The 14,975-nt window shown below is 45.3% G+C and overlaps 1 protein-coding gene across 1 annotated transcript in view; it reads right to left on the bottom strand.

The window, feature by feature from the left end:
• The window catches only part of TMEM178B (transmembrane protein 178B), a 354,516-nt gene extending 345,795 nt beyond the window's left edge, over positions 1-8,721 (bottom strand). Inside the window, exon 1 of the mRNA XM_059711995.1 lies at positions 6,713-8,721. Coding sequence (XP_059567978.1) covers positions 6,713-7,094 — 382 coding nt within the window. The 5' untranslated portion in view covers positions 7,095-8,721. The remainder of the gene's footprint in view (positions 1-6,712) is intronic.
• Positions 8,722-14,975: the final 6,254 nt, after the last annotated feature.

Raw genomic sequence — 14,975 nt, 5'->3', positions numbered from 1 at the left:
AGGGTCAAACTAACCCAGAGTATGTTTAGGATTCTGTCTGAAGGCCTAGGATCGCCTACTAATAGCAGAAAAGGAGAAAATATTTTTAACTGACAATCCAAAGTGGGATATACGAATCAATCCTCTAAATTGATTCTTATCCTAGTAAAAGAATAGATAAGCTGACCGTCTTGAACAGAAATAAGGCTTTTGACTTTGTTGACTCAATAAGAACAGCTCACCCCTGAGTTCCCTAACTAGCTGATCCCTCATCCAGTTGATACTGATGTGACCTCCTGAGGAAGAACCTGCTCCAACCAGTCATGACAATGCACTTGGGAACCATGAGGTAGAGTGTAAGTTCCCTCAGGACAGGAACCACATTATGCCTCTTTCTTCTCCTCCAACACCTAGCAGAGGGCTCGGCACACAGCAGGTGTTCAAAACACATCTCTCTATCCCACCCTCTCTCTCTTCCCACCCAATCATTTGCCCATAGAATCACAGGGCTCCTTCCCTGTCAACACTCACTGGTGAGTTATATTTTCAGCATGACAGGGGAGGAGCGATGTGACTAAGAGTGCACTGACGTGTACATCTGGGAGTACATATAGGGTATGCACAGGGATCATGCTATATATAAAGACCGTTGGTGTCTGTATGTGTTTGCCTGTGAACAGGTCAAGCCTCCCTATGTTATAAAACCAAAACTAATGGAACTATTCAATTCTTGGCTTACATGCACTTTGCACTTCCTAAGGACAAAGACACTTCATGGCACTCACTACCTTACCTTTTATTATATATTGGTTAGTTCATTAGACATTATTTTTTATTCCACACATATTTATTTATTGTCAGGCTCTACCCCCTGAAAGGTTAGCTTCTCCATAATGCCCAGCCCCAAAGCCTTCAACAAATATTTGTGGAATGAATGAGGATGTCCTTCATATCTATAACCTCAGTATCTACCACAGTGGACAAAGTAAATACTCAAAAACATATGAAAATAATGTGATGATGGGCAGGTGCACTTTGGTCAGCAGGTCTCAAAGCGAGATGCAAGCCACTTGAAAATACCTTCCTTCTCAAGGCTAAGATGATGTTCTCAAACAGGTCTCACCTCAGGGAGATTCTAAAATGACTTCCTGTTTCTTTTTGAACTCAGGGGATCAATATGCCAGCCTCTTCTCCACCCTATCCCTGCCCCATCAGACTATGGTGACAGCAGAGTACAGTGGGTGAGTTCCCAAACCTGGAGCCAGAGTTTGAATCCAGCACCTTCATGAGACTTGGCAAGTTCATTGGCCTTTCTCTGCCTCTGTTTCCTCAATTATAGAATAGGGATAAAATAATAATAATAGAGTATTATTATGAAGGATAAATTAGCTAATACATGTAAAACTCTTAGAAGAGTACCTGGCATCGACACTGGCAATTATTACTATTAATCATCTTTCCCACCAAGTCAACTTTTCCAGTAACTTATAATGAAGTTGGGACAGGGATAGGACATAGAAAAAGAGAAGCATGTAAGAATTCTGTGAATCAAAGATGGAAAAATTAGTAAAATATAGAAATAGCATAAATTTAAAAACTTCTTCCCCAAAGCATTCAAGTAGCAATGTTTCTTCACAAGTGCAGAATGACATATTGAAATTTAAGCCCAAGTTCTCCCGTTTAGTTATGCTCATCTGAAACAAAGTGTGTGCCTGGCCTTTCCCGAGGCTATAGGCCCCACGTAGCACTCAAAAACAGATCTTTCTGCGATGATGGCAGGTTCTCTAAGCCGCACTGTCCGATACCATAGCCGCTAACCACACATGGCCACTGAGCATTTCTAATGTGGCCAATGTGACTAAGGAAGCAAATGTTTTATTTTCTTTACTTTTGATTATTTTAAATTTAAACAGCCACATGTGGCTCGTGGCTACCCTAGGGGCAGCACTGCTACGGGAGACTTGAGTACACAAGCTCCTTGACTGGGCTCTTGCCTGCTCTCCTGCTCCTGGTCTGCTCCTCTCCTTCACCTCAGAAATCACACTCACAAGGCCAAGCAACTACCGTGTCACACTCCCACGGGTGGGCATACTCTGGCCTCTGCCCAAAATGCCCTTCCTCTCCAGCCACCTCCAAACTCCATGAAAATCTTGATCAGGTTTCATTTCTCTGAGGCAACTCTGCTTCACCCACCTCCCGCCTTACCTCATCCCACTGCTGACACAATCTATCACTGCCTTCTCTTTATTTTTCTGAGTGTTTCTGTTGCTCTCTCCATCCCATAGCTGTCATTTATTCTCTGTGGTGCTAACAGACTATGGGAATTTTGAAGACTGAGTCTCATTCATTCCTTCATCCTAGTGATGTGTGCCCATCACATAATATGTGCACAGCAAATATTTGCTGAGTACACTATTAATTTGTGGATATGTATAACAGTTTATTAAAATAAGTCTCAAGCTATTGACAACCACTCTGTAATTATGGAAACTATGTAGGTCAAATTCTATTATAAGGCCTGTTATCAAATAATTTTAAAAAGTTCTTTGAATCTCAATTGAAGGTCTACTTATTTCAAGTATAGCGTTTCAGTACAAATCTGGAACAAAATCCTACCTGTAGCTGCTCCTCCTAAAGGTCTGGAAGTCTCTTGGATTTCAGAAACTGATCCTGTCATTGATCTGCCCCCTGTGCTTGCAGTGACTTACTAGGGAGACATGGACAAGGTTGAACAGCAAGAAGACAGAGGACCTGATTATGGGCACAGTCATATGGGAATTCAAGGGTACTCTATCCTTGCTACACCCTCTACCCAATCCTACCTTCAAGAAGGAAATGATTAAAATATAATCTAATGTAAAAATAATGATTGTGAGTGATTTGTATCTGTTCGATAATATATGTTATCCCCTCCCACAATAAAGTATTGTGTGTCCCTTATTCCTTAACAAAGCTTTTGCTCCCAAAAAAATCTTTCTTGTTAAATCATGTAGCATCTGTTACAATATTAACCTGCCCTGAGAGCCACGCTGGTTCTTTGTTTTTTCTAATCACAATTTTCCAACTAATCCTTTATTTGAATTTCACACCAGTGTTCCTCCAATTAGAAAAAGCACTTGATAGATACATTTCTGTGAACCTAATTTGGATAAGATATTTCCCAAGTAGCACCCATCTGGTGGCTATATTTTACAAATGATTATCTTTCCTGCCCTCCAGGAACTTACAGTTCAATAACTCAAACAAACAAACACACAGTGACCAGAAATGTATATTTGTGGGTACAGTCACAGCAGCTGGGCACTGTAGACATGGATTTCAGAAAGAACATGAGTCCAAAGGACTTCATCTTCAAATCAAATATACATCTGGCTTTTGTCTTCTTTTTTGTTTGTCTTTTGTTGTTGTTGATCCTCACCTGAGGATATCTTTCCATTGATTTTTAGAGAGTAGAAGGGAGGAGAAGAGACAGAGAGAGGGAAACATCTATATGAGAAAGACACATAGATTGATTGCCTCCTGCACAGGCTCTGACCAGGGCCAGGGATCGAGCCTGCAACTGAGGTATGTGCCCTTGACCAGAATTGAACCCAGGACCCTTCAATCCAGGGGCCAATGCTCTATCCACTGAGTAAAACTGGCTAGGGCAACTTTTGATTTCTTATTAATTATGTGATTTTGTTATGTTTTGAAATGCACAAACACTTTCTAATGTGATTAACATTAATTTAACAAATGGCTGAGTTCTTAGGGGCTGCATGATCATTTAGATAAATCTCTAATTTTCTCATGATGTTTCAAAGAAAGACAAAGGCCTAAGATATCTTTTGAGGCTGATAATGAACACTGTGAGATAAAAATCTTTCCCTAAGATGCCCTAGATCTAAATATAGGGATATTCATTTCTTTTTCTAAAATTCCTTCTAAAACCTGCCCATTTGGGAAGAATACTGATTAAATCTAGAAATTACATTCGGTATATTATTGGAATAACTTGTGAATTCTACTAATAAAAGATGTACTTATTTTCAAAATGTTTCTGTTGCTGCTTATAGAAGATCTGGCTTTCAAAGATTCTGTTTTGAGGTTAAAAATGAAGATAGTGACCTTAAGCCTCTGAAGATTTGTAACGCTGGCATGCCATCTATCTCAATAATACCCAACAAGAATGTCAAATGGACAGAATGGCCATGGTGAGTGGGTGCTTGCCACTGACAGTGATTGCTATATTTTGGGTGATGGGGAACAGGATGTCCATTAGTTGGAGTGAAATACAATGCCCTGCCAACTCTAGGTATCAGTGCATTCAATCCCCCTGCTGTGCCGTGTCCATTTTCTGTTGCTGCAATTAAAAATCAGTCAATACACAGTCAAAATGTTGTACATTCCTCCCCTATCCCTTTCCCTGTCACTGTGTTTCCAGCTCACCGGAAGAACATGTCACTATGGTAACCAATCCCTCTGGTGCACAGACCAAGTCAACCTTTCTAGCTGGATTGCTAAGCAGAGCAACAGGGAATCAAAGCCCTCATTGCAACCATCAGAAGCCATGAATGCCACCCTCCTTTTTTTAAGTGGGGTTAACCAATACCAGATAGAAGGACACCCGTCTTGTTTAGGGAGATGTTCGAGGCAGGAAATTCAAGAATGCCCTTCAGTAAGTCCTACCAGTGTTTACCAGTCATTATTAACATGAATTCTTCCTCACATTCTGGCTAACTTCCTACCATTCCAATTTTTTTTTAATATATTTTATTGATTTTTTACAGAGAGGAAGGGAGAGGGATAGAGAGTCAGAAACATCGATGAGAGAGAAACACCAATCAGCTGCCTCCTGCACACTCCCCACTGGGGATGTGCCCGCAACCAAGGTACATACCCTTGACCGGAATCGAACCTGGGACCCCTGAGTCCGCAGGCCGACGCTCTATCCACTGATCCAAACCGGTTAGGGCCATTCCAATTTTAATGAAAGCAGAAAATGAGGGATAAAACAACACTTTATGAATCTGAGAATCTGAAAACTGCTATGAAATCACCCATGGTCAAAAACTATTCTGCTTCCTCTTCTTTTCCCAAAATCCAAACCCGACTTGCTCTCTTCTGGAATTCTCTAATATCCATACGTCTTTACAAACTTGTAGAGCTCCAGATGGGTCACCCTGTTCTCAAAAGTGCCTAACATGAAACAGATGTGATGTTTATAATATTAACACACTCAAAGACAAATTAGCTAAAATCCCTAGTCATTCTACAGAACCTACAACACAAGCATTAAGATGGGTTCTGTCTGGACTTATCTCACCTAAGTCTGAATGGCCACCTAGACCATACCTACTGCTTGTCATTCTTAAACAATTGGCATTTCTATTAACAGTTTCCATCCATTTCAAAATTTTTACAAATTAAAGAACATCTGTTCTCACAAATTATATTTAAAAACAGCATCAAACCTCCATTATAATATTAAATGCCATTAAAAACTGTTTTATATCTTGGCCTCAAAGGTTGCTGATAAACAACATCCTTTTCAGCTTACCACCACCATTTAATAGTTGAAAAGAATGGAACATAGCAGGGAGTACAAGAAGATTCTTGAGATCACACCACATCTTCCACGACATAGCTACCACAGAAGAGCAATATTAATATATATCCAGCCCTAGCCAGTTTGGCTCAGTGGATAGAGTGTCGGCCTTTGGACGGAAGGATCCCAGGTTTGATTCTGGTCAAGGGCACATGCCTTCGTTACAGGCTCAATCTCCAGTGTGGGGCATGCAGGAGGCAGCCGATCAATGATTCTCTCTCATCATTGATTTTTCTATCTCCCTCTCCCTCTCCATTCCTCTCCGAAATCAATAAAAATATATTTAAAGTATATTTTAGTGGGTTAATGGAACAGGAAGGTCCCCAAGTATATGTCATGCAAAATTTACAAATTTCATTTTAAAGCAGACTTTAAAATGTATGTGATCATACTAACTTATCAAATTTTTATGGTTTGTAAATACAGGTTTTTTCCTGTTTTGGTACACTTTGGTATGGTATTCTTTTTTTCTCTGCAGTGCCCACTTTGTTGTTACCTGAAAAACTACTTTTTTGTGCTTGTCAGAACCCGCTAAATATTGCACGCACACAAGTCATTTGTCAACCACCTTTCTTAAAAGGAGAAATCCAGAATTGTGGTATGATGCCACTGGGTCAACGGGCTTTGCTGCCACAGGGCAGGAGCTGGAATTTGTTGATATTTATATGACCAATGCCTGCAACATGCCTAGTAGAGGACAGCACTTAGCAAACGTTCCTGGCATCAGTAAGGCCTTCTGTTTAGATGTTTCCCCCACTTTCCCTTGATGAATCAGTTCAACATCTAAAAAGATTAAAACTAGGAGTCTGACTACCCCAACATATCACTCTTAAAGGGCTTCCTCTGTTAACAGCACATTATAGATTTCCTTCCTTTTAAGAGACTGAACCAGCATTATCCTACCCTGAACCATGCGAATCTCAACAAACAAATGCAAGACAAGAGGCGAGTAGGGAGAGGTAAGCCTCTGTCACCAGCCACTGGGAGGCAAGTTGTGGCCACTCCAAGGTTTGGGAGAGCCTGACAACCTGACCTCCTGGACCCAGCAGGCTTACTAGACCTCCGCCAGTCTTAGGAGGGAGAGGGCTGCCGGGCCTAGCTGGGGCCAGGCTCTCCGCAGCGCCACGCCTCGCTGCTGGCGCTTACCTTTCCGAATGAGAGCGGCGATCTCGGGGTCGAAGCCCTGCCGGTGGCACTTTCTCCAGAGGCCCATGTTGGTGGAGTTGTACTGCCGGCTGCATTCGTCAATGGGGCTCATGGCGAAGAGCTGCCTGCGATTCCGGGCCCGGAGGAGTTTGCCCTCCCAGCGGTCCAGGCGCGAGCGGCTCGCTCGGAGCGGCAAGTTGTTGTTGTTGTTGTAAATGAAACCAGGATCGATCCGGCGGGTGTTGAAGGCCTTGCACCTGTCCCTGTGCTTCCTGGCGTCCGTCTCGTACCAGTGGTCCGAGCAGATGGCCACGGCCAGCATGCCGAGGGCGCAGAGCGCTAGCGAGAGGCCCGTGTAGAGCAGTAACCTTCCGGCAGCCATGCCTCCGCTTCGCGGCTACACCATGGGCATGATCCGCCGCAGCTTCGCCTTCCCTCCGCGCGCCCGGAACAAAGCGGCGGGCGGCCGAGCCAAAGGGGGGAGGGGGACAGGAGGGGACTCGCGGCGGCTACCCGTCGCCCCCCGCCTGCCTGCGCGCGGCTCGGGGAGTACGGGGTGGGGGCGGGCAGCCTACAAAGTTCTGATCCGGAGGGGCTCTGGCGGGCTCCTGGGCATCCTCCGGGGCAGGTGCAGCCTCGGGCGGCAGTGAGCAAGGCAAGGCCGCCTCCCCGCCCCTCTCTGCCCCGCAGGCAGCGAGTGTTCGGAACCGGCCGAATCCGCACACAGCTCCGGGCGCCGCAGCCCTCCGGCCGGAAACTAAACACCAAGTGCCCTCGACTGCAGTGGGGTTGCTGGGTTTTCTCTATGAAGGCGACGGCGGGGCCCACTCACCCAGCTTTCTTGGGGTGAGGGCGGGCTGTCAGGAGGAGCTACTCAATGACAGGATGCACTGAATCCCCGCGAAGCGGCCGGTCCGCGAAGGAAACCTCTTGATGCTAGGCTGGCGGCCCCGAATGTCGCCTATGTCTCCCTCTCAGCAACTCTCCCCCTTTCGGTCTGCCAACAAATGTTTTTTTCTGAGTCGGGTCTTTTAGAAATCTCCGTCCTCCGGTCACCAGCAGGTCCCTTGCTCTGTCTGGCCAGCACGCTGCGCTCAGAGGTGGGCTCCCCGTGGGCGCGCGGTCTTGGCCGACCTTTCGTAGCGAGCTCCTGGTTCTGCCTTTGGCCTAGCCATTCAAGCCTCCCCTCGGGCCGGACGGCGTTACCCGATGAACCGTGGCCCGGGGTTTGCGGCGACTGGGGGGCTGCTGGCTGGCGTAAGGGGTAGGCTGGGACGAGGATAGCGCACCCGGCAGGGCGCACGGCACAGGATGCGCGGAGCTGGGCGCTCGGCGCCTTCAACACCATGGACAGGTCACACGATTTCGGCTCGCGGCCCGCCAGGCAGCCAGTCCCCGGGGCGTCATGCCGCCTGCCTCTACGCCGTTTTCTTCTCGGAGTGTCCGCCCGGCCTCCTCCAGGCCCGCCTCTCCCGCGCCGCCGCCGCCTCACTTCATCTGGCTCCCGTGGAGCCCGGGAACGTGCCGCCCAGGTGCAAAGGAAATACTGCAGGCACCGAACACAGAGGCCCAGCCCTTCAAAACAACCCGCCCCTTCCCTGCCACCTGAGCCCGGCGCTCTCGCACCGTTGTCTGCTTTGCCCAACTACGGTCAGCTGCTCTCAGATTGCACCATTTTTTACGCAGCCCACCCAGGGCCAAGACGCCGGCTCACTCGGCAGCGTGCGGAGAGTAGCGTCCTGGCCTCCGCGTCCCACGATCAGGCTCCCTGCGCGCAGTGGTCGCCGAGGTGGATGGGGAGAGGGTGGGGGAGGGAGGCTGGGTCGCTCGCCTTCCCCTCCCTGCCTCCTCTAGCCGCCGCGGCTCCGGGGCGTCGCGGGCTAGGCTAGTGCTGGGGAGCGGGAGCGGAGGCTGCGCCCGGAGGGCTGGGGAGACTGCCTGGCCCGGGTGCGGGAGCCGGAGGAAGCCACTGCTGCGCTCGCTCTCTCGGACGCCGGGCGCTGCAGCCTTGGCTAAAACCCACAGACGAGAACACGGAGCGTGCAGCCCTAAGCTAGTGATGTCATCCGTGCAACGTGAGCCTCATCTCTTATTTTTCTAGCCTCCTTAAAGATAAACTGCACCATTTCCCAGGCACGAAATGTCTAAGCCTTATTCTTTGACCAGGCAAGTCAATGGTGTCGAGATAGGTATGTGCCCAATCACATCCATATTTATGCACATATACATATATGTGGTATGTAGCATGTTTGCATGCATTATTATAAATTTAGGAATGTAGCCTCCATCTCTCCCGTTTATCTCTCCAGTGGTGGGAAACTCCCTCAAATCGGCCACAGTTCTTTAAAGAAAAGACTGCTTATTGCGGAGTGGGCATTCTGGGAGACTAAAGAAGTTCGCTTCGTCCCCGGTTTGTGTCGCTGATGTCTTTGATCCTATTTGATCTTTGTTTCCCTCAGAAAGCCACCGGTGCTGTCTTTCTAGCTATAGGCGTTTGCTCCAGAGGCTGACCGCCTCGGCCGGTTATCACCGCCAGCCCCACGCCAGCACCAGACTCCCCGACACACACCCACCTCCACCTCCCTCCTCAGAAGGAAAAAAAGAAAGAAAATTGGTCCCTTCAAGACAAGAAGAAGAGAATTTTAATTGAGAGGGTGCTTAACAGATATTTTGAAAACGCTTGAGGGTTTGAGCTTTGAGGAGGGGAGTGGGGTTCAATGAAACGTGGGTGTGGGATTTGTCCTTATCTGGATGGCAGCTGAATTTAGGCTCTGCCGAGGCTCTGGGAGGTAGTGCGGGACCCCAGACCTTGAGCGGGTGGGCCGCAGGCGAGTCCCACTTAATCCCACTTCCCCACTCACGTGAGACAGCGCCGCAAAGGCCGGGAGCCTCCCTCCCAGGTTGAAACCCTAGATTTTTCACTCTAATGCTCACCCTTCATTTTCACCCTCACTCCAAAGTCGAGGGCCCACACGGCTGCGTGAAGAACTGCCCCAAGAAAAAAGAATGTCCGGCACCCTTTTTTGCACAATGGGGCCTGCAAGCCAAAATGAGCGCACCTCCACCATATTTTTTTTTTCTTTTTTCTCCTTCCTGCGTTTTGAAAATCGCCTACGAGGCGTTTCAGTGCCATCTAGTGGGGGAGGGGCGTGCCTCACTTTTCCTCCCTTGATGCTTCAATGGGATTTGCTGAAAGGACAGCAGAAATTGAGGATGTTGGCTGGGATCTCGGATGCCTGGCTGGGCAGGGACTGTGTCCTTTGCCAGCTCCGGGTCCCCTGGGTTCCCTAGGCTGATGAGGCGGAGCCAAGAGACTTTGGCCCCAATGGCTTCTCACCTTTCTTTCCACCCTCCTCTTACCAGTTCTCCCTCCCCCAACAGTGAAAATATGGAAACAAGGGCAAACACTCAGCACACATGCAGACAATGTCATAAATTTCTGGAGCTATTCTTTTCTGTAAAGCCCAGAGCACTTTTAGGCTAACTGAATGCCTGTGTTTGACAGTAGGGAGGAGGCAGAAAGGTGAAATGGCATCTACAAGGTCACTCAGGAAATTGGGGCACAGCCAGCATTAGAGCCTCAATCTCCTGATTTGTGACTCTTCTCCCCTGAGAACCAGCTGAAAGAGGTGCCCCAGAGACCCCTGGAAGCCCAGGCAGTTGCCCATTCACAATAAATATGCCTGTTAAGTCTGCCTTTATCTTTCCATCCTCTTAGATTATTCCCTCCTTTCTTATTCCTGTTTTTTAACTTTCTCCTGGCCTGGGCCTTAGGCCTGCTTCCAAGCATGTGCCTGGCCCACCACTCCCCACCCAGTAGTCCTGTGATTTGGCCCTGCTAGGGAAAGGACCCCACTGTCCTCCTCTTTTCTGATCATCATTGAAATTCTATTTTAAAAGTTTTGTCCTTGATGACCTCCCCAAAAGCCTATGAAACATGTTGATTTGAGACCTGCTTTGCAGTGCAATTTTCTTGGACAGCCCATTTGTGGATGACCCTGGTCTTTGGGGCTAAAAAGATGGTGAATTCTTCTTCTAATCTAGACTATATGACTACATGACTTTCTTTTCTTAATTGAGTGATTCTTCTGTCTTCTTCCAATTCCTTCCATCCTGTTAGCTACACTATCTCTGTATTTCCAACCTAGTCCTTCCCATTTGCACCTACACTGTTGTAGGATTACAGACTCTCAAAATCAGAACGTACTTAAGAGTCAGCCACACAAGAATGCATTAATCTCTCCTAGAACATTTCCCAAGAAGTAACTGACCAGGCTCTGCTTGCCTACTTGCAAGGGTGGGGAAATCCCTCTCTGGACAAGCACCCTGCTCTGTAAATGGTTAGGATGCTCTTCCTTATACTGAATGGTATCCAGTTTTCCTTCGAGAAGCCCACAGATGCCTGATTCCTCTTCCATGTAATGGTCCTTCTCATACTTGATATCAGCCATTGTTGTCTCCCTAAGCCTTCTTCCTTCCAGGCTTAACATCCCTTGTTCATTTCCTCCTAGCATTTGCTTGCATTTAACAGTGCTCTTTTATCTAAGTCAGTCATGAAGAAAATGTGGTCAGTCATTTTTTACATGACTCATATAGAGTCCTAATGATCCTTCTAGGAGCCTATAAGTCACCCCTTTTGAATGCTATTCTAGGATCTTAACCCAAAACGACATTAAGATCATGGATTTTCAGTTTGTGAAATCCACATTTTTGAAATTTGTAATGTCCTTTGCAACACACACACATATACACACATACATACATACATACATACATACATACATACCTTTTTTAAGAAAAGCAACATTTACATTATCCAAGTTTTCTCTAAGGTCAGCAATAGACATTCAGAGGTATAATTAAAAGTTCTCTCTTTTCTTGGAGTATAGTTCACCCAGAATAGATAGATGCTTTACTATGATTTCACCCTTTGTGATCTGTCTTTAGTTGTCATATTTGTTCCACTCTACACCCCACCTTCAGTCTAAAAATCACTCTCATTGACATTGTCATTTGGAATCAAAATAAAAGTTGATGAGGTGTGCTTTCTCTTTGCCATCTATCAATAGTATGTCACTTGCCCAGACAGAAGTCCCCTTATAGTATATTTGTATTCCTGGTTTCCTAATTAGCTTCACATAACTTAGACATTATTTGAAACCCAAAAGGTATTTTCCATTTTAGCCCTCTGACACAGTCCTCCAAGTCTGTGACATATTAGTATTTATGCTTGAATAGGTACCCTTCTTTCTGAATCTCAACTCATCAGAGATTCATATTTGTTTGTTTAGCTCAGCTGTGGGCAAACTATGGCCCGCGGGCCAAATCCGGCCCGTTTGAAATGAATAAAACTAAAAAAAAAAAGACTGTACCCTTTTATGTAATGATGTTTACTTTGAATTTATATTAGTTCACACAAAACTCCATCCATGCTTTTGTTCCGGCCCTCCAGTCCAGTTTAAGAACCCATTGTGGCCCTCGAGTCAAAAAGTTTGCCCACCCCTGGTTTAGCTACTTTCCTTCTTATCTCCCTTACTAGAGGCCCAGTGCATGAACTCGTGCACAGGTGGGGACCCTCGGGGTGGCCTGCGGAGATCAGGCCCCATCTTGCGCCCCCAGCCTCACAGCCTTGCAGCCCCACCTGGCACCCCGCCTTGGCCTAGCGCCACCTGCTCACCTGCTCCACCATTCCACCGTGGTCCCTCTCTTGTCCGGGCCAGCATCACTTCCACTGCCGCTGGCTGCCTGGGCCACATCGCTGACACCCGCCATGTTCCGCACCGCCCCCTGGTGGTCAGCGCACATCATAGTGAGGGGTCGAACTCCCAGTTGAACTCTCAGTGGAACAACCGCCTGAGGGGACAATTTGCATATTAGGCTTTTATTATATAGGATTAGGGTCATTATAGTAAATGGCTATTTTTATCTCACTCCTGGGTACTTTTTGCTGTTATTTTCTGCTTCCTCCACCACACCATCATATTAACCTTATTAAATTCTAAGTTAACTTTTACTCAAAGTTCTGCGGTAGTTCTGTCTTGCCTGTACAGTAAAGCTCCAACTCTTTACCTGGGTACAATACCCCACAAAGACTTCAGCCTATTTCTAAAGCTGACCGTCACATCCCCTTAGACACACCCTCTGTTCTAACCAGGCATCCCTCTAAACATGTTTTAAAATCCTCACATTGGAATCATTCCTCTTGCCCATAAAACATTTAACTACTCTGCTTTTTAAAGTTCTTACAATTATAGGTGCCTCATATCAACAAGTCAAGTAAATATCATTTGACCATCTCACTAGAGGCTGAAAAGACAGCCAGCTGAACCCAACAAACATTCTTGATATTTAAAAGCTCTTCCTAAACTAAGAACTGTTGAAAATGAATAAGATCATCTCCTGCATAAAGAAATATTTCAAACTCGTAGGAATAAAACAAATAGCACAACAGGAAAAAATGGACAAAGGTTATATAAAGAAAATTTACAGAAAAAATTCAAATGGAAATTAACATTTTATAAAAACCTCAACCTCACTAGTAATCAGGGAATGCAATCTTTTTTAATACTGCTTGTCACCCATCAGCAAAGATATTACATGTCTGTTAATGTCAAGTTTTGGCCAGAGCATAAGGAAACATGCTCTCATGTACTACTGGTAGGAGCATAAACTGATACAATTGGAGATACAATCTGGAAAGCAATTTGGAGTAGCCATTAAGATGAAAAATACATGTTTGAGTGAGGGTATGGGGGGGGTAATGTGGGGATAAGGACACATATGTAATAACTTAATCAATAAAGAAATTTAAAAAAAGAAAAATACATGTTTGCTATAACCCAGAAGATGTACTTCTCGGTACCTGGCCTGTAGAAATGCACGAAGGGCAAAGAGTATCTTTAGTATGCTACCTGTATTACTTCCTCAGGCTTCTATGGCAAGGCACCTTAAGCTAGGCGTCTTAAAATATCAGAAATGTATTGTTGCACAGTTCTAGAGCTAGAAGTCCAAAATCAAGGTGTTGGCAGGACCATGCTACCTCTGAAACATGTTGGAGAGAATCCTTCCTTCCTCCGGCTTCCAGCAGCTGCTGGCACCCCTGACATTCTATAGCTTATATGCTTCACTACAATCTCTGCCTCTGTCATCACAAAACCATCTTCTCTCACATCATCCTTCCTCTGTCTCCAAACCTCTCTCTTCATAAAAAGACAATGGTTGCATTGAATTTGAAGCCTACACTACTCCAGTATGACCACATCTTAACTAATTACATCTACAATGACACTGTTTCTAAATAAGGTTATATTTTGAGGTCTCAGGTGTTAGGATTTCAACATGTCTTTTGGGGGAACACTATTCAACCCATAATTCTACCTTTTAGGTAAAAAAGGGGGGGCATTTAGAAATAGGCATGTATCTGCTTATTTGTGCAAAATGAAAGGGTGATGAAAGAACCAAGAAGCCAGGCAAGTAATAGGAAGCTGATAGGAGAAAGCCACTATAACCCTAGGCTGAAGGCAAGCTCACCCCTAACAGAGTCCAGGGCAAGGACACAAAGGGAGGCCTACACACCATGTCGCTCAATGTTTAACAGGTAAAAGTCAAATGACAAATTGTTAAATTAAAATGTTCTATCCGAGCGTCGGCCTGCGGACTAAAAGGTCCCAGGTTCGATTCCGGTCAAGGGCATGTACCTGGGTTGCGGGCATATCCCCAGTAGGAGATGTGCAGGAGGCAGCTGATCGATGTTTCTCTCTCATTGATGTTTCTAACTCTCTATCTCTCTCCCTTCCTCTCTGTAAAAAATCAATAAAATATATTTAAAAAAATAAAAAATAAAATAAATAAAATAAAATGTTCTATCCTTCTACATTACAAATACCTTTATGATGACAAAATTTTCAAATGTGTAAAGTTATGTTCTTTGTACCAATAAAACAAAGAGAAGCAAATTAATTATCATTGCTCATGTATTGATGGGCCAGCAATGTTCAGATGAGTAATAAAACAAAGACATTCATAATTCATAACTTATAATACATATTTCATTAGACTTATTTTTCTTGGCTTTTATTTCAAGACAATCATTATTATAATCAAGATTTTCACATAACTTTATATTCTATTGATGGGAATGCCAAATGTTTTTGACAACTGTCTTTAATTCACTGTAGTTTTTAGAGAGTTGGAGGGGTTTTTTTGTTTTGTTTTGTTTTTTTATCTTTATTGTTGGGAGTATTACAGATGTCCCTCCAACTAA

The sequence above is a fragment of the Myotis daubentonii genome, chromosome 10 (assembly GCF_963259705.1).
Source record: "Myotis daubentonii chromosome 10, mMyoDau2.1, whole genome shotgun sequence".
In the NCBI taxonomy this organism is placed as follows: domain Eukaryota; kingdom Metazoa; phylum Chordata; class Mammalia; order Chiroptera; family Vespertilionidae; genus Myotis; species Myotis daubentonii.
Note: the sequence above shows the minus strand (reverse complement) of the source record. Positions and strands in the feature narration are given on the sequence as shown.